Here is a 26240-nt window from a genome sequence, read left to right on the forward strand (position 1 = left end):
TAGATCCTTTAGAACAGGTGTGTTCCTTTATTAGATCCTTTAGAACAGGTGTGTTCCTTTTTAGATCCTTTAGAACAGGTGTGTTCCTTTATTAGATCCTTTAGAACAGGTGTGTTCCTTTTTTAGATCCTTTAGAACAGGTGTGTTCCTTTTTTAGATCCTTTAGAACAGGTGTTTTCCTTTTTTAGATCCTTTAGAACAGGTGTGTTCCTTTATTAGATCCTTTAGAACAGGTGTGTTCCTTTTTTAGATCCTTTAGAACAGGTGTGTTCCTTTATTAGATCCTTTAGAACAGGTGTGTTCCTTTATTAGATCCTTTAGAACAGGTGTGTTCCTTTATTAGATCCTTTAGAACAGGTGTGTTCCTTTATTAGATCCTTTAGAACAGGTGTGTTCCTTTATTAGATCCTTTAGAACAGGTGTGTTCCTTTATTAGATCCTTTAGAACAGGTGTGTTCCTTTATTAGATCCTTTAGAACAGGTGTGTTCCTTTATTAGATCCTTTAGAACAGGTGTGTTCCTTTATTAGATCCTTTAGAACAGGTGTGTTCCTTTTTTAGATCCTTTAGAACAGGTGTGTTCCTTTTTAATATCCTTTAGAACAGGTGTGTTCCTTTATTAGATCCTTTAGAACAGGTGTGTTCCTTTTTTAGATCCTTTAGAACAGGTGTGTTCCTTTATTAGATCATTTAGAACAGGTGTGTTCCTTTATTAGATCCTTTAGAACTGGTGTGTTCCTTTATTAGATCCTTTAGAACAGGTGTGTTCCTTTATTAGATCCTTTAGAACAGGTGTGTTCCTTTATTAGATCCTTTAGAACAGGTGTGTTCCTTTTTTAGATCCTTTAGAACAGGTGTGTTCCTTTATTAGATCCTTTAGAACAGGTGTGTTCCTTTATTAGATCCTTTAGAACAGGTGTGTTCCTTTATTAGATCCTTTAGAACAGGTGTTTTCCTTTTTTAGATCCTTTAGAACAGGTGTGTTCCTTTTTTAGATCCTTTAGAACAGGTGTGTTCCTTTATTAGATCCTTTAGAACAGGTGTGTTCCTTTTTTAGATCCTTTAGAACAGGTGTGTTCCTTTATTAGATCCTTTAGAACAGGTGTGTTCCTTTATTAGATCCTTTAGAACAGGTGTGTTCCTTTTTTAGATCCTTTAGAACAGGTGTGTTCCTTTATTAGATCCTTTAGAACAGGTGTGTTCCTTTTTTAGATCCTTTAGAACAGGTGTGTTCCTTTATTAGATCCTTTAGAACAGGTGTGTTCCTTTATTAGATCCTTTAGAACAGGTGTGTTCCTTTTTTAGATCCTTTAGAACAGGTGTGTTCCTTTATTAGATCCTTTAGAACAGGTGTGTTCCTTTATTAGATCCTTTAGCCTACATCATGTCAGACAGATTCTCCTGAAGTGACTTATTCAGTTTGATCGTTCTGGCAGTAATCGGGCCCAGCATTAACATGGGCACAAGCTTTCTCGTGACCCTACTGAGGAAAATCTGTTTAATTAATGAGTAAGAAAAAAGTTGTATTTGACCTCAATGTATTTTAGTCCCACAACACCTGGACTACACAAGTTTAGCAGCAATGCTGGACATATCTAAACAGGTTAATCCAGTCAAGTCCAAGATTTACTAAATGGAAGAAACCATTTATATCTGTATCCAGATTGTACAAAAACAATAACATGTATTGATTGTCAGGCATTAATTAGTAGATTTATACATCTAAAAGGCCTTAAAATGTTCTAAATGATTCTTTAACAGTATCGTCCTCTAGGTCAAACCTGAGCTGGGCGTCATGCAAAAGACAAAATAATAGAAGAATTTAGTAAGAGACTAAATTAAGTGCAATTGTGTTACGTGTAGAAAGTCTGTACAGCACAATCGATGCCTCGCTCTAACACTGTTTGGCATCCTGGATCAGATTTATTCAAATGTACAAAAACGTTAAAACAACACTTGATAAAAACAGAGGATGACATGCTCCCTTAGGGCTCCACTTCCTCCCAAAACGGGAGCATCCCAGAACTCTGTGGATCCCTAATGGGCCTGCCTGCTTCTCAATCTTCCTGTAAATCAGTAGTGAAGTCCTGCATCCTCTCCACCACAAAGAAGCAGAGTGTTCCCGTGAAGCCCAGGATGACCAGAAGCAGGAGCTGCCACATCAGCAGAAGGTAGCCGCTGTAGAAGAACGCCACGGCTGCGCTGACAGACTAACAAAAGACATTTACTGTTAATAAAGAACGGCACTGCAGAGTCTAGAACGTTAGATCTGTAGACTGTAGGAACAAAGCATCCCATATTCTCCTAAGGAGAAGGATCGAACCATTTCTGTACATTTCATATCACTAAAGAGTTTAAAGTGTGGCTTTATGATGCAGATCAGGAAAACATCTACTCGGGGGGGTGATGTTTGTTCACCTTTGCAGCAGGAGAGGGAGGAGAGGTGAAGATGTGCTTTTCTGTCACCTCGCATTTCCAATAATGAGCTTTCTGCTGAATTTATTTCACACTTGACAGAACAACATTTTGATTGAGCTTTGCTCAGCCCCGCTAACAATGTCTGGGAATAGGCAATTGAGGATTACCTGGATGAATTTGAAGATGGCAAAAGCAGGCGTGCTTTGTTCCGCATAAACATGGCCCAGGATGCTGTAGAGCTGCGTGTTGAAGCAGCTGTCTCCAAGTCCGAGCAAGAAGCTGCACAACAGGGCGATGGATGCGCTGAGGGGGGGAGACCAAACTCCTTCAGACACCACACGAATCACTACCAGACGTTTTAGAGAAATTATCTACCTCGGAGTTAGGTAGGGGCTCTTTTGAGATGCGGATTCAAAGACAATTGGTGCATCGTCTGGGATGTTTAGGAAGATCAAGTAAGAGGCGATAAAATGGACGACCATACCCAGAAACACCACAGAGGTTCGTCTGAAGCGACTGTTCCTGCACAGCAGTCCAAACAAGCCTCCGCCTGATGGGATCCGGGATGCTTCACATTAATCCAAAGACCTTAAACCATCTGAACATGTTCTGTGAGAGGGGGGGGGGGGGGGAGCCCACCTACTATTTCTCCAATGCCTACCACGATCCCAGAGATCCCAATCAAGCCTTTGGCTGCTTCTCCAAACTGTGCAGTCGCTCCGATACACGTTCCATACACACCACTGTAGAAAGATAGCTCCAGGCCTGCAGAGAAGGGAAGACATGCTGGAACCTAGCTGCAAGCCTTTTGACTGGAGGCTGGAAAAGTTACCACATTAATGGCTTTGCCTTACCGCTGTATGCCATGCAGGGACTCAGGAGCATGATCGTTTTACTCTTCAGCAGCTGCAGGATTGTTTCTGAAGGAAAGGAGATGTGATGTGCGGATCTGAATTGCTAATGAACCCATATTTCTTGAACTAATACACCTTCTTTACCGCTGTATTAAACCCAAATGAAAATGCGAAGGTTAGAGCCCTATTTTCCTCTGACAATTAAAGTTCAGTGCTGGTGGAAGATGGGAAAATGCTCTTTTTACAATGAGCCAAAAAGCCACATTTAAATGCAGATAGAAAAGCACCCTGGAGAGATTTCCATTCAGGCTTTAAAGAGAGAATTTCAGGTTCTAAAGCAGAAATCCCACCAGGTTTGTTTTTATATGCCTTGATGCCCTTTCTCGACACAAATCAGCATGCATCTTTGATAAACCTGATATCTTTCAGGTAGTCGCACACAAGTCTACATGCACACAAAACACACATGAGACAAAGAGCAATCAGATCATCCAAATAACCCGGGGCAAGAACTGGAAGCAGGAGCAACGAAGGCAGTTTGCGTTGTCCGTTTAGGGCAAAAAGGGGGTGCAGGAGGAGCGATGTTCACAGCTGTTGCACCAAATTCTGTGAACCTTATGTTGCGACTCCAGGGGCCGGTGTTGAGTCTTGTTGCGTCTGTACACAGACATGACATGGCCGCCATATTGGATGGGTCGTCTGATGAAGTGTTTATTGTAGACAAACGTGACACAAAATGCTGCGACAAGTAGGGATTTCAGAACATTAAAATATGAGGTAACTTTCCTGATTGGCTAGTTATGCATTTAATACACTTTTATTTATTTAATTTTTTTTACTATTATCAGGAACGTTCCCAAAAACTGTCTGTTTAAATAACTACTAGTGTTTAGGGGTTGTATGAACTAGTCGACTTCACGGCTCTGTAGTGACTTTTTATGCCTGTCATCGACTTGCCGCTGTCACGTGATAATGACTGACAAGATGCAGTCCTCGGAAAAGACAGCAAGTGATGAGCCCCTGCGCGTCGGGAGGCGGAGGCGACGCGCTGTGCCAGAGCGTCGGTACTGACACCGGCGGTAAACCGGACATTTAACCAAACTGTGACCTTTTCCCTCTTGCAATTTTACCTTCCCCTCACCCTCATCCTAACCTTAACCAGATTGCGCATGCAAAGCTCTGATCGTTGACGCACTCCAGACATCTGCGTCCTGAGCACCGCCAAATCTGGTGTCACCACCTCAAAAACAAATTAAACAAGCGATCGTTCATGTTGGCTCATTTCCTTTCATGTTTTCTGTCTGTAATTTGTGCCTCATGCGTTTCGCTGCTGCAGAGCGAGGCGCATCACCTGTTTTGTCCTCCGGTAACGCACCCCCAAAATTCCACTATCTCCGCTCCGGCACGAACTCCGCAGCAAAAACATTCCCATTGTAGTCGGCCGGCGAGCAGCGAGCACTCCGCTGTTTTTGCGGTCGGTAGATATTTTAGAACTGCAGTTCAAAGGTAACTCATAAGGTGAATATATATGAACCCAGGTAGCAGTTTTTCTTTAGGATTGAGAGGAGATGCAGGAAGATAATAAACAGGCAGGACAGAAAAATAGTCAAATAAAAACAAGTTAGTTTTTGTACCTGGTGGTTGCAACAAACAGACACCATTGAAGGTAATCAGAAGTGAGGAACAGAAAATGAAATAATTATTTTAATGTTTAGAGCAGCAGGAACTCCGAGAGGCTGCAGGCGCATCAGTGAGTTTGCGGCTGCTGCGCAGGGGGAGGGGGGAGAGGGCTGAAGTAGGATGCAGAAACTACCGTTGTTAAAAGAGATGTGTTAGAAAATGTGGGCGCAATTTTAATTGTCAAAAACTCCAGCGAACCTACCGACCCGACACCCCCGTGCAGCTTCAAGTGTATGACGTCATCAACGACTAGTCGAAGTCGACTCGATTTTCATTAGACTGTCGACTTTTAAAAAAATTAAGTCATGCAACCCCTACTAGTGTTAAGTCACAAAATGGGATTTATCCATAAAGAAGCCTTTAACTTCTGCAAACATTCAAGACTGACCTGACGCAACCCTAACCCAAAACATATATATGTATTTAAGATATTTTAACACAGAATCTTGCTGATTCTAAAGATTGTGATGCAAAGATCTTAAATATGCTGTTAGCCCAGTGCTACACTTTGGCACAGATGCATTTAAATTACTGGAACAGGTTAGAAGCTGCACCATTTGAAAATAACTTCAAAAACAAAGTCCATCATCTTTGTGCTTTAGTGCACATTTTTTCAAGACGATCAACTAAACGCATTTCATGTAAATTTGCAAAAATCTGAAGCTAATATTTTATTTCTGCTTATTTTCCTACAATATCTGGTATTACGCCTAAAAATGCAGAAATATCAAACCATTGTAGATGCGAACGCAAAAGCTATGCAACTTAATATATTTTTCTTTTTTTTAATTCATTTACGGCGACGCTCATATAAATAAATAAATAACATAATTTCAACACACGTAATCATACATCAGCACTTTAATATTGTTAATAATAATCTTGCTTTACACTACAGTGGACGGCGCGCGTCATCTGTGGTGAAATACCCATCCATCAGGATTATCAATAACTAGTATAAACACATCACATTTATCCCTGTCTTAACAAGGTGGTCTTGGCTAATGGCCAACTATCTGCATCTGAATGACGGAGAGACAGAGCTCATTGTTTTTCACCCCAACATCAGGGCTGTGGGTCGTTATGTTGATCTTGGCCCTCTTTCTCCCTACTCAAAACCAGTTGTCACCAGTCTGGGGGTGAAAATTGACGCTGGACTTAAATTTGATGCTCACATCAACTCAGTGATCCGGTCCAGTTTCTTTCATCTGAGACGCCTTGCAAAAATCAAGCCTATGCTTTCGAGAGCCCACCTGGAGCAGGTACTCCATGCTTTTGTAATTTTTAGGCTCGATTACTGCAACTCTCTCTACGAGGGGTTGTGTCAGTCATCACTGCGCCGCCTACAGGTTGTGCAGAACAGCGCAGCCAGGTTCCTGACTGGGACCAGGAAACGGGACCACATCAGTCCGGTTCTGGCCTCCCTGCACTGGCTTCCGGCCTGTTATCGTTCACACTTCAAACTCCTCGTCTTTGATTACAATTTCTTCCAGGGTGGTGCTCCCCCCTATCTAGCCACGCTCCTTAACAGACATTCCCCATCACTCGCTCTGCGCTGCTCTGACCAAGGCCTGCTCGCTGTCCCTCTTTCGACTATTTTAACAGCCAATCTAAAGACAACTAGGCTACATCGGAGACCTGGCAGTCCTCGTCTACGGCAGGGAAACGCTGTCTTGTGACTCCCCCCCCCCCCCCCCCACCACCACCACCACCACCACCACACTTCCCACTGGTTTACACACTTATCTGTTAGCCGCCGGCTTCATTTATGTTGATTTTAATTCCCGGCTTTCATTGTCTCTTTATGTCTTGTTTTACCCATTTGTTTTCTACTTTAATGTTTTTACCTTTTTTTTCTCATGTACCGTGTTCAGCGCCTTGGGCACCCCCACCCCCACCCCCTTCACACTGGTTTAAACACTTATCTGTTAGCGCAGTCAACTGCACAGCAGAATATTAACATTTTACTGTCAAATTACCTAAATAAACATGATGAAATGCTAAAGACTGGCTTCTTCAAAAGTTTCTTATAAGTTCCAAAGTGTGTAAACGGTCTTTCTGCCACCTAGCATGACAGAACTAAATCCTGGCTATTCCAGCTGCAGAAAATGTATCTTCTGCTTCTTTCGACTATTTTAACAGCCAATCTGAAGACAACTAGGCTACATCGGAGACCTGGCAGTCCTCGTCTACGGCAGGGAAACGCTGTCTTGTGACTCCCGACCCCCCCCCCCACCACCACCACCACCACCACCACCACACTTCCCACTGGTTTACACACTTATCTGTTAGCCGCCGGCTTCATTTATGTTGATTTTAATTCCCTGCTTTCATTGGTCTCTTTATGTCTTGTTTTACCCATTTGTTTTCTACTTTAATGTTTTTACCATTTTTTTCTCATGTACCGTGTTCAGCGCCTTGGGCACCCCCACCCCCACACTGGTTTAACACTTATCTGTTAGCGCAGTCAACTGCACAGCAGACTATTAACATTTTACTGTCAAATTACCTAAATAAACATGATGAAATGCTTAAGACTGGCTTCTTCAAAAGTTTCTTATAAGTTCCAAAGTGTGTAAACGGTCTTTCTGCCACCTAGCATGACAGAACTAAATCCTGGCTATTCCAGCTGCAGAAAATGTATCTTCTGCTTCATTCGACTATTTTAACAGCCAATCTAAAGACAACTAGGCTACATCGGAGACCTGTCAGTCCTCGTCTACGGCAGGGAAACGCTGTCTTGTGACTCCCGACCCCCCCCCCCCACCCCACCACCACCACCACCACCACCACCACACTTCCCACTGGTTTACACACTTATCTGTTAGCCGCCGGCTTCATTTATGTTGATTTTAATTCCCTGCTTTCATTGGTCTCTTTATGTCTTGTTTTACCCATTTGTTTTCTACCTTAATGTTTTTACCTTTTTTTTCTCATGTACCGTGTTCAGCGCCTTGGGCACCCCCACCCCCCTCACACTGGTTTAACACTTATCTGTTAGCGCAGTCAACTGCACAGCAGACTATTAACATTTTACTGTCAAATTATCTAAATAAACATGATGAAATGCTAAAGACTGGCTTCTTCAAAAGTTTCTTATAAGTTCCAAAGTGTGTAAACGGTCTTTCTGCCACCTAGCATGACAGAACTAAATCCTGGCTATTCCAGCTGCAGAAAATGTATCTTCTGCTTCTTTCGACTATTTTAACAGCCAATCTAAAGACAACTAGGCTACATCGGAGACCTGGCAGTCCTCGTCTACGGCAGGGAAACGCTGTCTTGTGACCCCCGACCCCCCCCCCCCCCCCAACCACCACCACCACCACCACCACACTTCCCACTGGTTTACACACTTATCTGTTAGCCGCCGGCTTCATTTATGTTGATTTTAATTCCCTGCTTTCATTGGTCTCTTTATGTCTTGTTTTACCCATTTGTTTTCTACTTTAATGTTTTTACCATTTTTTTCTCATGTACCATGTTCAGCGCCTTGGGAACCCCCACCCCCACCCCCCTCACACTGGTTTAAACACTTATCTGTTAGCGCAGTCAACTGCGCAGCAGACTATTAACATTTTACTGTCAAATTACCTAAATAAACATGATGAAATGCTAAAGACTGGCTTCTTCAAAAGTTTCTTATAAGTTCCAAAGTGTGTAAACGGTCTTTCTGCCACCTAGCATGACAGAACTAAATCCTGGCTATTCCAGCTGCAGAAAATGTATCTTCTGCTTCTTTCGACTATTTTAACAGCCAATCTAAAGACAACTAGGCTACATCGGAGACCTGGCAGTCCTCGTCTACGGCAGGGAAACGCTGTCTTGTGACTCCCGACCCCCCCCCCCCCCACCACCACCACACTTCCCACTGGTTTACACACTTATCTGTTAGCCTCCGGCTTCATTTATGTTGATTTTAATTCCCTGCTTTCATTGTCTCTTTATGTCTTGTTTTACCCATTTGTTTTCTACTTTAATGTTTTTACCTTTTTTTTCTCATGTACCGTGTTCAGCGCCTTGGTGTCCTCATAATCTTGTGCCACACACACACTGATTTTTTCCCAGAGCAGCTGTCTGTTCACCGGGGCAAGAGCTCCGATACGGAGAACAGGCGTGCGCACGCACACACACAGAGCTATTCTCTTCTCCCGTTCCCAAATCGGCAGCTCTGAAACGGCAGCTCTGTGCTACAGACAGAAGTTTACTCTACTCTAAGCATCCAGCGTAAAAGTGAATCGCGCATGCGGGAAACCCCCCGCTGGCTCATTCTACTCGCAGATCGAAGGCGGTAGGCGTAGAGGAGGAGGTCTGAGAAAAAGAGTCGCCTCGGCACCGAAAACGTGAATCTGACCTGTGTGTGAAGCCAAATTCTGGTGCCGTTCGATACCTTCTGGGGCAGTGCCGACGCTAATGTGTAAGTGCCATAACAAAGTTTCATCCATCCTTCCATTTTTGGCCACTTATCCAGCTTTAGGTCGCGGAGGCAGTCGCCTAAACAGGGAGGCCAAGACTTTCCTCTCACCAGCCACTTGGGCCAGCTCTTTCGGGGGAATTCCCAAGGCGTTCCCTTCCCAGCCGAATAGTCTCTCCTTTGGCTACATTACACATTGCACCCAACATCTTTGGCTCCTTTCACAAGTGGTGAGTCCAAGAAACTTATTGAACAGAAAGACGAGCTGAATTTACGCCCTTCTCTGTTATTGCAGCCAACCGTGTGAACTTACCTAAATAAATACGATGAAATGCTAAAAACTGGTTTCTTCATTAGCTTCCCTCCCACCTACCCGCAATTTACTATAGTAGACAGCAAAGCATGCCCACGATGAAAAATAAGATTATAAACTTCTTTTGACTGTTTTAACAGCCCATCTAAAGTGCTGTAAATTAGCTATGGCTAAAAGCATCTTGCTACAAACGTGTGAACGTGGTTTTACATTGTCCATGTTCCTGTATCTGTCTCTAAGTAAATGCCATCAATGAATAATTGTTTATGAAGGACCGATTTTAAAATTTTCGAACCCAGGGTTTAGGATGGTAGGCGTGATGCGGATTCTGTTTTTGCCTTAACGCTTCCAGCCTTTCTTCAACCGTCTTTTCGTCTGTTTCATTTTTAGAATCAATGAACTGTTGCTCTCTTTCAGCTAAAAGTTCTTTCCTTTCTTTTATCGTCCTTTTTAAATCTTCACCCTTAGTTCTCCAGTCAACATTTGTTTGATAAATTGAAATGTTTTCTTCCTCTATGTCAGTCAATTCCTTTCTCAACGTCTTTTTCGCCGCTGAGTTTTGCATGAGAGCTGAAAGTCTCGCTTGATCTAACTGTTTTAACTTTGAGTCTGCATACTCCGTTCTGTCAATCGCAGAGCAAGACTCCTTCTTAACATCTTCTAATTGTGAATGCCAGTCTTTCATCATCAAATAGTATTGGAGCAGATTCTCTCTCTTTTCCTGTTCCTGCTTTAAGATATTGCCTAGGTTTGACGAGTCTTCTTGATTTGAACACTTCAGGGCTTCCAGTTTGCCCTCCAGTTCATTAATATTTTGTTCATTTTGTGACATAGCACCTAAAATCCAGTCGTCCTTATAACTTGTATACTTTTGGTTCATGTTCTTAGATGTTCCTGGTAAATCTAAGCGTAGGCCTTTATTTTCAATGGTAATTTTTGAGAGACGGTCACCTAAAGTCTTCTGTTCCAGGACTTTCTTTTCACATTGTAATTTGTAATTTTTCAGGACTGTATTTTCCTCTTCGAGTTCCTTAAGTAAATACCCCTGTTTAATTAAATTAGACTTATGGGCTAAAATCGTATCTTTGGCAACTCTATTTTCTAAAATTAAATCAAGATCATGTTTTTTAAACTCCACTTCATAAATGCCCAGTTGCTTTAATTTCTCTGCAGCAGAAAGCTCGTTCTCTCTTACAATGTGCCTTTTCAAATCTTTGACTTTTTCTTCCAAATAAAATAAATCTATTAATACCTTCTTGTTTTCCTGAAGTGAATCAATAAACGGTTGATTTCGGTTTTCCAGATAATTTTCCATGGTACTCTGTATGCCTCTGAGGTGTGGTCAGAACAACTGTGACTTAGATCTGACTTGCGGGTCAAGGTAATAGGCTTTATGACGTCACTGAGAGGACGCAGACGCTGTTCACGTGACGTGATGAAAGGGGGCGGGGCCAGGAGGGCAGCGCTCCTGGCCCCGCTCCCTTCCACACGTCACGTGAGGGTGCTTGCTGCAGAACAACAAAGGCGGAGCTGCACTAGTCAGCCCCGCCCATTCACGCAAACTCAGCGTAGCCCACTGACTTCTGTTTTTGTTTTTCAGCTTGACCACATGAATTACGGCTGTTATTAGTTTACAATTGTTAATTTTCTATGTTCTATGCTCCAATTAAACAAGATACATTTAATTGCAAGCGTTAAGTGTGCGTGTGCAGCCAAAACGACGCAGGTTTATTTATATGCTGCTCAATATTCATAACGTAGGGTGTGTCCGAATCCACGGGCCGGTCTAGCAAGGCCGGGTCCTTGCTTGCTAGACGACCGGAACCCAGCGGCTCTGAATTCGGACAGTCTAGCCTTCACCTCTACGGTGGCCCGTAGGTCCCGTCCCGTCACAGCCGTGGCGGCAGCTACACGCAAAGGAAAAATGCTAAAGCTAGCCAAAATGGAGCAGGAATATTAAGGAGCTACAGCAGCTTCACGTCCATCAGCAGCGTTTGTTCACAACCGTTTTCAGGTTAAGTAATTTTGTTTATTCTAGAAGCTTTCAGGACTTACATGTTAACTTTAGATGGTTCGTGTATGTTTTAAGCTACAGAATGAACTTGTTAAACGTACACGACACATTACTACAGAGTATTATCACGTAGGTAATTAATATAAACCAAATGCATTATAAATGTTGAATGCAGTAGGATGTTTTCTAATGTAAATTGGAGCTTAGAACTTCTTATTTTGCATCAAATGGGGTAAAACGTTAGCCCGGCAAGCTAGACTAAATAAATGTATTATTTAAACTTTGCAAAGCAAGAATTTGGTTCACTAGGCTAGTAAAACGTTTTAAAAAGCAGGCTTCTTAATAAAATAGCATTGAAGTGTTTTCAATGTGCATTTGTTTATTCAACTTAAGCCTAATAATGATTAGATCTGTCTTAAAAAATGTAAATTCTCTGTAGTTTCCCCTGCTGCTTTTCTTTAAACTGAACAGAACCAGTGTACTGCAGGTTATATGTTTTGTTTTACATTTTTCAATTAAAGAAATTCTTATTTAATCTATTACAGGTCAGCATGCACTGTGCTGCACATCTGCCTCTGTGCTGGTGAAGTTGTGGGTCTGGAGGATGAGCCTGAGGAAGATGTGTGTGGAGGAGGTCAGTGGTGCTCTGTCCTGGAGGAGGTACCAGCAGACCACCACTATTGTTAACAGGCAAGTCATTCACAGAGATGTAACAGCCGTCGTCTGAGCCAGCCCAGCAGTAGATGGACGATGGAGTGGACAGTGAGAGCAAGCGTCCCAAAGCTCTCTCTGCAGACCGTCCTGTATGATGTTCTTCTGGCCAGAAACGTCCAGCCACGGGTCTGCTCCAGCCCTCCATCCACGTCTGGATCCTCCTGCAGCAGATCCAGCTGCACTGTTAAAGACTTCCTGCTCACTCAGTTTAAATAAATGATCCAGGAAGAGTCACTCAGGTTAATCCTGCTTTAACCGTACATAACTGGTTCATATTGGTTTTCATCTGTAAATAAGTAACGTATTATAAATAATCTTGTCTCCTTACCATCTTTTCATTTTCTGTTCATGTAACATGTTCAAAAACATCTGTAATAATAAAACTGGTGATAAAATCAATGACCAGAAAGAGTTATCAGTTAGTATTTGTTTTAATAAATGTGTTCAAATATCAAACAGCTAAATAACATTAACATGATGACAGTAGAAGGCCTCTCTCCCAGGATGACCACCCGGTAAAGCCTCTCCTGACCCTGGACACCTGCAGTCCTACAGAGAAAATCAGAGACCACAGGTGACAAAAAGGCAATAAACACATTTTTACTTCACACAAACAATTTTTACTTCATTAAAACATGTCAGCTGTGTAAATCCCTGAATGTAAAACTACTTTTCACAAAAGAACTTCAGTGGTTGTGTGTGTAAACAGCTTCACTCTTCACCTCTAAGTTTAATAAAAACGCTTCTTTGCTCCGTTGTCCTTAAAACAAATGTTTAATTCACCACACACACAAACACACCCACGGGAATAACTGGGACCTGCAAAACAAACTGGTTCTGGCTGATTTCTGCCTAAAATGTAATTTAAAAAACAAATATACAAACGAAAAATGTCTATAAACTGAACCGCTTTAAGCTTTTTAGGTTTCTACGGCTAATTTTTAACAAACTTACGTTTAAAATTTCGTAGCTCTCCCCATTTTCTCTTCCTGTTGAAAATCCACAGCCGGCGCGCAAAGCATGCTGGGATAGCCTTGTTCTGTGAGGAGACAACGGACCCGTCCTCGAAATGTGGGTGGAGCGTGGACGCGAGAATGAGTATTCTTGGCATTCGGACAGTACTTGTCGCTGCGCTGTGACGTCATCGACCTCAAAATGCGTCCTCACAAGCATCCTTCCCGTGGATCGAACACACCCAGAGTTTCTGGTTGACAAACAGAGAGATAATCTGAGATAAACTCACGCGAAGACACTTTCTGTGTACTGTCGTGATGCTGAAAGATTTTATCCACATGAAAGTCATGGAAGAAAAACAAAACTGGCCTGCAACTGTGTCAGACGAGAAGTAATCGGATAAATAAAAATCACCAGGAAATAAAAGAAACACAAAAATAAAACAACATTTTAGCTTCCCCTTTCTCTAATGGCTTCACATCATTCCCACAAACTCCCAGACAAAACCTCTTTTTCCTGATTTTATATGCATCATTATTAGCCAAAATGGCAACGCACAGCTTAAAGGGCAGCAGCATCACACACCGTGTGTGTTTTCTGTTTTGATCCAGACGACAGACATTTGCTGTTTTGGACAGAAAAAAAAAAACCAGAAGAATTTTCCTTTCACACAAAATCTCACTTCTGTGTTTTTGTTGTGTCTAAATAGCCTTTTAGCCAATTATTTAACGCTACTACTACTACTACTACAACTATTATTATTACCGTATTTTCCGGACTATAAGCCGCTACTTTTTCCCACGCTTTTAACCCATAGTTTTAACCATGCGGCTTATAATGAGGTGCGGCTTTAGTCAACCAGAAAGGATGGATGCTGGAAAGTCTAATGAAGGAATGGTTAAAGGAGTGCTACGGAAAGCGTCCAGGAAGATTTTTTTTCACTGTAAAACGGTGCTGCTTGTTTTCCCAGCTTCACCCCGGGATGATGACAGCAACACGGAGAGCGACACTGAAATCGCCACAGAAAAGGTATGTGACGAAGCTCTTCTGAGGCTGTTCAACTCCGACACTGAAGAAGATGATGACTTCAGTGGTTTCAGTGCGCAGGAGGACGATGAATACACTAATCAATACCTTTTCTGTTTTGTTTGATACTGATCAGTTCAGTTATGTTCAGTTAAACTACGTTTTCAATTCAGTAGATATCTGCGGCTTTTAGCCCGGTACGGCTTATATTGAGGTGCGCTCTATAGTCCGGAAATTACGGTAATATTATTTAATCATCAGAATAACAAAAACAAAACAGATTATATTTATATAGTGCTTTTCTAGGCACTCAAAGCTCTCTCCATTATTCGCGCTCTCACAATCGCAAACTACTGGTGACGGTAAGCTTCTATGCAGCCACAGCTGCCTTGGGGCGGTCTGACCCTATTCAGACTTTACTATGAAAACATACACTCAACAGACTCCTTACTTAGGACACCTGTTTAATTGCACATGGCAGAAACGACTGGCTTCTACCAGAATCTGGTGTCACCAACATAAAAGCATGGATCCATCCTGTCCTGTATCAAAGCTTCAGGCTGCTGCCGGTGTCCTGGTGTGGTGGTAGTGATGTTCTTGTCCCACTATGAACCCATTAGAACCACCTGAGCCTGGTTTAAATGCCGCAACCTACCATAGCATTGCTGCTGACCATGTCCATCCCTTCATGACCACATGGACCCATGTTCCGACCCATCTTCTGGGTGGATATAGCACCATGTCACAAAGCTCAGATCACCTCTAACTGGTTTCTAGAACATGACAGTCACCAGATCTGAGTCCGGTCCAGAACCTTTGGGATGTGTTGGAACTGATTCTGCTCACAGGTGTGCAGCACACAAATCAGCAACAACTATGTGATGATGTTGTATCATAATGGGCCAGAACCTGATTCAACATGACAACTAGAATTAAGGTGTGCCTAATAAAGTGGCCAGTGAGTGTGTTCATTCAAATATGCGTATTAAAACTCCAGCACAAGCATCTGTCCAGGCAAGGGCGTCAGTTTGTTTTCAGAATTGCTGGGGACAATAACCATACACTTGAGTGGGGTTTAAAAATTGCTGGGGACAATAAAGTAGGCTAGCACAGGGGTCGGCGGCTCTGGAGCCGCATGCGGCTCTTCCATCCATCTGATGCGGCTCTCTGTTTGTAAAATAATGAATGGATATTTAAATAAAATGCTTTATATTTTACTGCATTAATTTTACATCTGTAAGCCAATTCTAAATGTAAAGATTGTCTGCGTAAACCTGAACAGGTCCAACCCGGTCTTAATGTGAGACCGGGTTGACGCGTCACGCTTGTGCGTAATCATATAGGCGCTTTCTGAGCTGAAGAGGATGTGAGATTCTGGGATTCTCCTCAGACGGCTCCTGGATGTGTCGCCACATTGGAGACAGGAACAAGCGCTATTCAGCCAAAGTTTCATAATCAGGGAACATTTTCTAAGTGACAAGTCTCTCTGAGAGACTGGGTTTGGAAAACACTCTCTTCAGTGGGAGGAACCTTCCCACATGCGCTCTGGTTCTCTGGGTGGCTCTGGGGTTAATCAAGTTTAATTGTTTCTCGTTGCAACAATCTTCACAGGAAGGCAAAACAGTTAAACGGCAGGTTACACATATTTCCATTTGACTGTTTATTTTGACAGATGAACTCAAGGATGTTGCTTGGTTTGAAAGAATTACCCCGACGCACACGGATGCGCATGGATGAGCTGACATTTTAATCGTTAACGCACATCGCGGAGGTAAAATATTCCCATCAGAACATCAGAGCTTTATACTGGACACTGTGTTCAGCGCGTCTCGGAGCGCCCACGGTGGACAGTGAGCTGAAGATCTGGGGTTCGCAGTGCAATGCAGAACGGCGCATGCGATAAGATTTCCTCCCACTGAAACAGTCTGGAAACCCGGTCTCTCTGAGGGATGTGTCACTTGGAAAAATGTTCTTTTTATGAAATTATGAAACTTTGGCTGAACAGCGCTTGTTCCCGTCTCTAATATGGAGACGCATGACACGTAGAGACATTTGATTACGCACAAAGTTTATGTGGAGCAGAAGCGGTCGGGCCACGGCAGGTGAAACGTTCCTAGCCTACATGAAGGGAAACTGTTTAATTGTAACATTAATGTGTTACTGGACACGCTGGTCTGGTTGGTTAGACCAGTGTTTGAAGTGGAAAACACACACACACACACACACACACACACACACACACACACACACACACACACACACACACACACACACACACCAATTAAAATAATGCTGACAGCGTGGACTAGAAGACAGGTGATGGTTTACGTATTTAAATGATGATCAGGCTGATGTAAAATGTAATCTCCATCCACATCCAGACACAATTCTCCTCTATTCTTTATCTATTTGCTCTGCTCTTGTCTGGGCTGACGTAGCTGATGGTGCGCGCGGCGCGCCTAACTAGCGGCTGATGCACATTTTACGCATTTGGAGAGGTGGGCTGGATGCTTTGCGTTTACTGGAAGATGGTCCACTTAACGCACGGGTGTAGACTACATATTAATGACAAATGAATGTAAATTAAATTGTGAGTTTTTACTTCATATTTTATAAATAAAAAGGACGGGGGAACACATTTATGACGTCTTTTTAAACGAAATTTTCTAGCGCGACCTGCCTGCTTCACTTAAGTCACTGCTTATTAAGGTCCGTCCAAAATTACCGTGGGAAATGGGTAATAATGGCTCTTTGATGGGAACAGGTTGCCGACCCCTGGTATAAGATCTGAGCTGGTAAAACAAAAATCCTCATCAGCAGGCGTTTTTGAAAGTGGGGGGGACACAGCTGCCAATCACAAATTTTGCCGGGGACATGTCCCCGGCGTCCCCGGTTAAAATGACGCCTATGTGTCCAGGGTCATCATCTTGTGAGGGATTAGTGAAGCAAAGATAAAAAACTTACTGAAATCTGATTTGGTATCCTGCAAAGCGGCCTCCGCTCTGTTTTTATACCTAAAAAACATGAGCAGAAATAAGCGGCACAGAAATAAAATCTCAAGGTTTTATAAAATAAATTAACATCGAAGGATCATGCTTGCACAATTAATGTATTTGGGGGGGGGGGGGGGGGGCATTGCTCTAATTTCCCTCTGGGATTAATAAAGTATCTTTGAATTGAATTGTCTAGTCCAGGAGTGGGCAATCCTGGTCCTCAAGGGTCCTCCGGCAGGTTTCAGTTGTCTCTCTGCTTAAACACACCTGGCTTGAATCTGCTGGTGATTAACAGGTTGCCGCAGAGGCTGATGAGCTGTTAAACTGGTGATTCGTGTAGAAATCAGGTGTGTTGGAGCAGGTAAACCACTAAAACCTGCTGTACAGTGGCCCTCGAGGACCAAAAGATGTTTTACGTTTGCATTAAAGATGGATGAAAGTCAAAAGAAAAAAGTTCTGGAGACAAAAACATGATTCTGTAGAGAGTCAGCGGGATCAGAAACTTTCTTTTTATCTGTTTGAGGTGAAACTTTGAGTTAGACAGCAGCCTGGACCTGTCAGACGCAGGATGCACACCTGATTTCTAGACGAATCACCTGTTTAACAGCTCATCAGGCTCTACAGCAACCTGTTAATCACCAGCAGATTCAAACCAGGTGTGTTTAAGCAGAGAAATAACTAAAACCTGATGGATAGTGGCCCTTGAGGACCAGGATTGCCCACCCCTGGTCTAGTCAAAGCTGACCAATAAACAAGAATCAATTTCCTGCGCCCGACAGGTCCAGACCACTGTCTAACTCACAGTTTCACCTCAAACAGATAAAAAGAAAAGTTTCTGATCCCGCTGACTCTCTACAGAATCACGTTTTTGTCTCCAGAACATTTTTCTTTTGACTTTCATTCGTCTTTAATGCAAAACGACGTTGTAACATTTCATGATTTGAACTTTATCCAAATTCATGGAGATTAAAAGATGTCTGAAAAGATGCAAAGGGTCGTTCATGTCACTCTCAGAGTCTCCACGCCAGCTCCCTGATTGCAGCCTGCTCTTGTAAAGTGCTATGATTAGACTTGACTCTGTCAAAATTGCAAAGATCTGGAGAGAAACGGTCAGTGTCATTCTGTGAAGGACAAGAATCATTTAAAATCGTTGTATTAAGTCATCTCGAAACCCCTTGCAAAATCTAGTGGGGGCTATTTGGAGAAAAAGCCTTTTGGTCTACGAGGATCAAAGATTCGTGGACAACTTTTCTAGGTCACATTTGCTGTAGTGTGTTTGTTCCTGCTCTCTCGCTCTCTCTCTCTAAAGCATTCTGTCTGACTTTGTGAAAAAGGTGCAATTATCTTGAGGAGGGTCATTTACATGGAGCGAGTTGAAAGCAGCGACTGCCCTTCCTCTTCAGAAATCATCTCCTCTTCACGATGGCTCGTCCTCAGCACCAGGAAGCTGAGAGTGCCGAGGATGGAGGCGACCAGCAGGAACAGGAAAATGTTCCTCCGGCTGCTATCTGAGAGATTAAAATAAACCGCTTTATTAAAATGCCGCAGATATTTAAAGACCATTAAAGCGGAAGAATATGTCAGAATTACCCCGATAATCCCGTTTGATGGCATTTTACTTGCATCATCATGCTAGAGTTTTACAGTCAGCAGACCCACGTCTGATCCTACCTGATATCTCTGCTTTTCCATTCCAGTCCAGATAAACGTAAAGATTGCCAAACAGCATGCTGTAAATGAAAGTGAAGCAGAAAATTAAACGTCACATGTGGCATTTTTCACACAAATGAAATACTGGATGAAACGCGTGTATCAGTTTTATTTATTATATAGCGCCCCATGACATGTAATTCCAGGGTTAGCGTTCCCTGGGTGGGATTTATTATGTGTACGGCTCTCAGAAGTCTCCATAATGAAATATAAAAAGCTGCTTCTGTGCTTTGTTGAAAAAAATAAATGTTCTTTCCTCAGAAATGCGATAATATAACATGCAGGATTCAACTGATTCAAAAGGTGTTTTTGTGCAGCAGTACATCCATCCATCTTCAGCAGCTTATCCAGGGTCAGGTCACAAGGGCAACAGCCTAAGCCAAGAGGTCCAGACTTCCCAGCCACTTGGGCCAGCTCCGCCGGGGGAATCCCAAGGCCAGCCAAGAGACATAGTCCCTCCAGCGTGTCCTGGGTCTTCCTTTAGGTCTCCTCCCAGTTGGACGTGCCGAGAAAACCTCACCAGGGAGGCATCTTAATCGGATGCCTGAGCCACCACGACTGGCTCCTCTTGATGTGGAGGAGCAGCGGATCTACTCCAAGCCCCTCCCGAATGACCAAGCTTCTCACCCTATCTTTAAGGAAGAGCCCAGCCACCCTGCAGAGAAAACTCATTTCAGCCGCAATCTCGTTCTTTCGGTCACTACCCAAAGCTAACCATAGATGATAGTAGGAACGTAGATCGACCGGTAAATCGAGAGCTTTGCCTAGTTCCGACTCAGCTCTCTCTTCACCACGATAGATCAGTACAACGCCTGCATCACTGCAGAAGCAGCACCAGTCCATCTGTCGATCTCACCCTCACTCCGGAACAACTCCTCCACTTGAGGCAGGACCTCATCCCTGACCCGGAGAAGGCATTCTACCCTTTTCCCACTCAACACCATGCTCTCAGATTAAGAGTGCCTGCCCTGGGACTGGGAGATCAGGGTTTGATTCCCGGTCGGGTCATAGCAAAGACTTGAAAAAAGGGGGACTCAGCGCCTCCCTGCTTGACACTTAGCTTTAAGGGGTTGGATTGGGGGGGTTAAACCACCAAATAGTTCCCGAGCACAGCCGCTGCTGCAGCCCACCACTCCCCTCCATGGGGATGGGTCAAATTTCACCAGTGTGTGATGATGACTATGGGACTTTTACTTTATTACAGTTGAAGTCAAAACCTGAGTGTCTATTTATGCAGATCTATATACATATAGTACATGAACACAACCTAAACGGCATCCCATTTTCACACTAAATAAAGCCAGCAAAGACAATCCAGCTGAAAAAAATCAGACACAAATGTTTAAAAAATGTTTTAGTGAAGAAAATAATCCATATTTAAACTTTAAATGTGGGCAAACCTGTGAGATTAGCCTTTAATTTAAAGATGAAATGAAAGTCCACAGCACTTTAGTCCATTCTGAATGAAGTTGGCTTCTCACATGAGAGAGCGATGTGGAGGAGCCGCTTCACTTAAAAATGGGAATGCAGTTTTTCTGACTTCAGAAAAAATAAACAAAACCATTTCTCTTGCATTTCGTCAGTCCTCAAGTGGAGGAGTTTAAGTATCTCGGGGTCTTGTTCACGAGTGAGGGTAGGAGGGATCGGGAGATCGACAGGCGGATTGGTTCGGCGTCTGCAGTGATGCGGACGCTGAGCCGATCTGTCGTGGGGAAGAGGGAGCTGAGCCAGAAAGCCAGGCTCTCGATTTACCGGTCGATCTACGTCCCAATCCTCACCTATGGTCATGAGCTTTGGGTAATGACCGAAAGAACGAGATCGCGGATACAAGCGGCCGAAATGAGTTTCCTCCGTAGGGTGGCCGGGCTCAGCCTTAGAGATAGGGTGAGGAGCTCGGACATTCGGGAGGGACTCGGAGTAGAACCGCTGCTCCTCCGGATCGAAAGGAGCCAGTTGAGGTGGTTTGGGCATCTGGTCAGGATGCCTCCTGGACGCCTCCCCGGGGAGGTGTTTCGGGCATGTCCTGTCGGCAGAAGGCCCCCGGGTCGACCCAGGACACGTTGGAGAGTTTACATCTCCAATCTGGTCCGGGAACGCCTTGGGGTCCTGCCGGAGGAGCTGGTGGACAAGGCCGGGGAGAGGACGGCCTGGAGCTCCCTAATTGGGATGCTGCCCCCGCGACCCGGACCCGGATAAGCGGAGGAAGACGAAGACGAAGAGGCAGACTGTACACATGAAGGATCTAGAGGTGCCATCTCACCCTTTCTCAGTGGCCTAGTGGTAGAGTGCCCGCCCTGAGACTGGGAGATCAGGGGTTCGATTCCTGGTCGGGTCATACCAAAGACTTAGAAAAATATGGGACCCAATGCCTCCCTGCTTGACACTCAGCATTAAGGGGTTGGATTGGGGGGGTTAAACCACCAAATAGTTCCCGAGCGCGGCTGTGTCTGCAGCTCACCGCTCCCCCAGGGGATGGGTCAAATGCGGAGAACAAATTTCGCACACACACCTGTGTGTGTGACAACTAATGGGACTTTAACTTTAATAAGCAAGAGCTGAGCAAATGTCGGCAAGGTCAAAGCAACTCTTGACGTTTTCTAACCAACAAAAAGTTCTTTCTTTTTCAAAGAGCAAATGGATGCTCATCTTTTGAGGTGACGATGTCAGAGTTTTAGCTTTGATCCAGCAGATATGATCTGGAAACACCTGACACCAGTAAACACGTGGGGAAACCCTCAAACGTCCCAGAGGTAAAGCGTTTCTGAACAGAAGAATCGACACAAACTCACCAAACTGACACACGCAAAAAACAATGTTTATTCTGCACAACTTCAACCAAGACTGGCACTCATCTCATAAATGTGTAATATTGGAGCGTTTTTGCCAATAAATAACACAAAATGTGTTTTAGCAGCTGTTTGTCATTTTTAAGCCTTGTGCAGATATCTGAAGATGTTAAAAGTTCCAAAGGTCATCTGAGTTCACACGTAAAAGAGCAAAACCCATCATGTTTCATCATAATTAGAGCACCAGAGGGGAAGCGTTAGCAGAGCTAAACTTTTCACCATTTAAATGCATCGCTCTCATGTGCAATTAGTTGTGCATTTCAAGATTTGTCAATTTCCAACCTCTTTAGGTTTTTCAGAGCTTAAAAAATGTGACCTTTAATTAATTTCCCCCCATTTGAACGATGAGTGTCGTAAAATGACTCAGAGTGTGGTGTTAATGGAGCCATGTGAGATGCATAAAACATGAGACAGGTTGATTTTTTTTAATTAATCAAAATCTTACAGAAAGGGATGTTTTCTTGTGTTTTTTTTATTTTTATTTTTGTTTTCTTGTGTGTGGGTTAAAAAAAAAAGTCAAATCCTGGATGTGTTGGATCAAACCTCCAGCCTTTCTTCTCAGAGCTCCAGCGAGGAGGAACAGAGGCTATTCACAGAAAGACAACAGTGGCGTTCTGTGTTTGCGGACTGTGAGAAACTGAATCATAAGTTTATTACGGCATTGGTCATCCCGGTGCAGCCGGATTAGCATTGCCCTGGTGGGAGCTTTGGCACAGGTGACGGCCAATATAATTACAATTCTAATTCAATTTGGGTACAAGAGCAAACACAAGTTTGCTGCCTAAGCCAGTCTGCAAGAGCAGTGGGCCAAATCCCAGAAGTGAAAAGATCAAACTTGCACCATCTGTTTTTAAGAAAGAGCTTTAGTGGTTAGCAGAGAAAACAGTTGCAACTATTTTTATTTCAAAATAAAAGCTGCTGTCTGATTTACAACCGCCTGCCATCTTTGTGTTCATCTCTAAAATGAATGCATGTTTAAAAAGCTGCTTTCTCTGCAACAGAAGCTACAAACCTGCATTGTAGGAGGGCCCAGAACATTCCAGTGTTCCTGTTGATGGTAGAAGCCTCAGAGTTTTCCACTAAAAAGTGTCCCTGGGCGGTCCAGAGCACTGTGGGAAGGTGAGGGGGAGGGAAAATGTTTCACTAATCAGTTATTTGCCCACAGGAGGAGAAGATTTCTTCTGTTTTATGTCAGTAAATAATGCATCCAAGCATACAGTAGCCCTGGGACACAATAAAAACGCATAAAGCTGCAGTGATTTGAGGGAGCATTAAATAAAACACAGCTCCTAATCATTTCTCCTCAATTTTGCACAAAATGCTCAGTAGAGGGTTTTTTCCCTGTGTTTTCATTAATGTTTATGAGTAAGCTCAAGGTGATGTGCACTAGTGGGAAACGTAGTCCGTTTAAGGGCTAATTCAGGATTTACTGTTTACAGCGTCACAGACATGCTAATCCCAGAGTGCAAAAGCTAAATAAAACACAAGTTGAATATGAACAGAGGAACTGATCTGCAAGAGCCCCGGTGAGGTATTTTACATGCTATGATGTCACTTCCCTGTTGGCGTTCCTCCTCAGCGTGATCAGGCTGCCGTGTTTCCACAACACAGTTGATGATTGTGCTTAAAGATCATGTGAGTTTCAATCAAATAAACATAGAAAATAATTAACGCTAAAAAATAAAAATACAATTAAAAATGTCACTTTTTTCAACATTTTACCAACAATGTTTTCATTAGTCCTTTAAAGCACGATACAGGAAGTAATAATCAGAACATTGTGGTTTACAGCAGTCCATTATAGCATTTTGCGTAATTATATAAAAAATACCACATTATTATATGGTACATAGCCTGTATTTGTATAGCGCCTTGTAGAGTTATACAACCCCCCAAGATGCTTCACAACACAAGCAGTCATTCATGCTGATGATGATGAGCTACATTGTAGCTACAGCTGCCCTGAGGCGCACCGACAGCGGCGAGGCTGCTGAGCACAGGCGCCACCGGTCCCTCAGACCACCACCAGCAGATTGTGGCTAGGTGTCTTGCCCAAGGACACAACAGCAGCACTCTCTGCTGGGAGTCGGGATCGATCCTACAACCCTCCAATTACTGGACAACCCGCTCCACCTCCTGAGCTACTGCTGATCAAGAAAAGAAAATTGTCCCTTTCCAAATGCAGTAGGGCACATGACCCACCCTAACCAGGTTATTGAGGAATGTACTAGTACTGCTAAAGTGGTGGCTGGAAATGAGTCCTATTTAATATAAGTTTATTTTGGCATAAGGTTGGAAAAACACAGATGATTAGCTGTAATCCTAAACTGTTTACTTTGCAGTCACATATTCACAAAATGTCCTTTAAATGTACAGTAACATCAAACAATGTGAGGTCCTGAATCTTTTTAACCTCCTGAGACCTGGGGCCTCATTTCCCAAGCATTGCGTAGAATCCTTACTAAAACCGTACTTAAGCTCAGCAAAAAAATGTACTCATGCCAAGTAGGTTTGTGATCCATCACACATGGAGTACACACAGCTGCGTGTGGGGGTGTTACGAGCCGTGCCCCTTTTCGGCCATAAGATGGCCTCAGTGGTTTCTGCCTCGCCTGTCTCCCGGTGCTCAGCTGCGTGTAATTGGGCAATCACTTGGCAGCTGTTAAAAGCTGCTCCCAGCCACCAGTTCAATGAGAAGGTCCAGGATAGTGTAAATTCCACGGGAGGTTTCTGTTCGAAAGAGTTTATACTATTCTCTTCTCCTTGTGCGCTTTTGGTTAAAAGCTCGTGGTGAAAGTCTTCGGTGCTCTCGGTTTTGGATTTCGGATTTGGATGAATTAGGATTTGATAATTTGGCTTGTAGACTTCGGACCGCTTTTTGACTTAAGACTTCGGATCTCTCCTTTTGTATATATCTTTAGAATTCTCGGTTATTTACTCCCCAATCCCTTCTGGGTTGGTGTTTTTCGTTCTCCCCTTTTGTAGATAGCTCCTTTTGTTTTGTATATATTAAGATTATTGTTGTAAATATTTCCGTTTGTAATAAATCCCTTGTTTTTAGCGACACTGCACTTATTTACTCCACACACCCCTTTTTATTATTCCCCTCCTCATCTCTCCTAGAGAGCCGGGGGACATAATAGCGGGGGTCTTGTTCTGTGTGAAAACGAAGCAGTACAAGTGATAATGCTGCAGGATTTCATAATTTTATCCTTCTCAGCAGCAGCACTGCAGGTGCTCTCCATGTCCAACATGTGCGTAAGCTAGATCCTTGGTCAACTTAAAGTTATGCACATTTTTCCGCCAAGTTTTCTTTCATAAATCCCAAAGTTTGCGTGGAAAGTTGCTTACGCGGTTTTCCGACCCCATTTTGTGCGTAAGCAAGCTTGATAAATGAGGCCCCTGAACCTGTATTTGATGTGGTTTAAAAGACAAAATACATCTAACTATTACAGAGCAGTCTACTCTCATTAACAGAAACAAAATTACAAATATTAAAATAAAATACAAATTAAATTCAATAAATTTTTTTGTCAAATTTCCTATAAGAAAATTTAAAAAATACATTTTAACTTAAAGTCAATATTATGTGTTTATAAATAATTACAAAAAGGTCTAAGGTGAAGATAACATTTTATAGTGCAAGGAGCAGAATGTTCACATACGTGGACACAGGGCCTAGGGGGTTAAATACCGTCTCTCACAGTGGGAATGCACCTGAATTCCTGATCCAGAACTTGCAAAGTCGCAGGGTGTTAAAATATGTATGTTCCTCAGATCTAAATTGATTCACATCCAAAAATAAAAGCATTCCAAACTCCTAACAGAAGGAGAGAGTGTGTGCGAAACGAACTTACAAGCTGCTCCAATGCCGATGAGGGCTGAGGTGAGGTAAAAGGACCATGTGGAGGGGATGATGAACACTGCAATGTAGCCACTAGAGGCAGACATATTCATGAGCATCAGCCTCCTCATCAGTGTCTCTCGTGTAATTAGCATGTTTACCTGTAAAGTAGGCCACTTAAAAACATAGTCAGCTTCGCTCCAATTACTGTAACGACTGTCGGCGCAAGCAAATTAGAGAAGGAGAAGACTCCATAGATGATCCCTAAACTGTAAAGGAAGTAGAGAAGCAAAATCACACTTATTTGCAAAACCTTTGGTGCATTTATGGGTTTATTCTCATATGGGAGTCTGTGGAGTTCATTCCCTACCTGTGATATCCACTCCCACTGAACGTTGAGTTGTTCAGACCCTTCAACACTGTTTGCTGAAATGATAAGAATTCATGAAAGCTGGATTAGATTT

At 43.2% G+C, this 26240-nt stretch overlaps 1 protein-coding gene across 2 annotated transcripts in view; it reads right to left on the bottom strand.

The window, feature by feature from the left end:
- Positions 1-1899: 1899 nt before the first annotated feature.
- Positions 1900-26240, bottom strand: part of LOC107378404 (UNC93-like protein MFSD11) — a 25042-nt gene continuing 701 nt past the window's right edge. For both annotated transcript variants that reach the window (XM_054740143.2, XM_054740142.2), the window contains exons 2-13: positions 26147-26202; positions 25938-26045; positions 25790-25869; positions 22945-23041; positions 19048-19106; positions 18740-18884; positions 17348-17397; positions 3272-3337; positions 3057-3182; positions 2793-2967; positions 2585-2720; positions 1900-2209 (exon numbers count right to left, since the gene is read on the bottom strand). In XM_054740143.2, the coding sequence (XP_054596118.2) occupies positions 2057-2209; positions 2585-2720; positions 2793-2967; positions 3057-3182; positions 3272-3337; positions 17348-17397; positions 18740-18884; positions 19048-19106; positions 22945-23041; positions 25790-25869; positions 25938-25963 (1113 nt within the window). In that variant the 5' untranslated portion in view covers positions 25964-26045; positions 26147-26202 and the 3' untranslated portion in view covers positions 1900-2056. The remainder of the gene's footprint in view (positions 2210-2584; positions 2721-2792; positions 2968-3056; positions 3183-3271; positions 3338-17347; positions 17398-18739; positions 18885-19047; positions 19107-22944; positions 23042-25789; positions 25870-25937; positions 26046-26146; positions 26203-26240) is intronic.

This window comes from Nothobranchius furzeri, chromosome 5 (assembly GCF_043380555.1).
Source record: "Nothobranchius furzeri strain GRZ-AD chromosome 5, NfurGRZ-RIMD1, whole genome shotgun sequence".
Classification (NCBI taxonomy): Eukaryota; Metazoa; Chordata; class Actinopteri; order Cyprinodontiformes; family Nothobranchiidae; genus Nothobranchius; species Nothobranchius furzeri.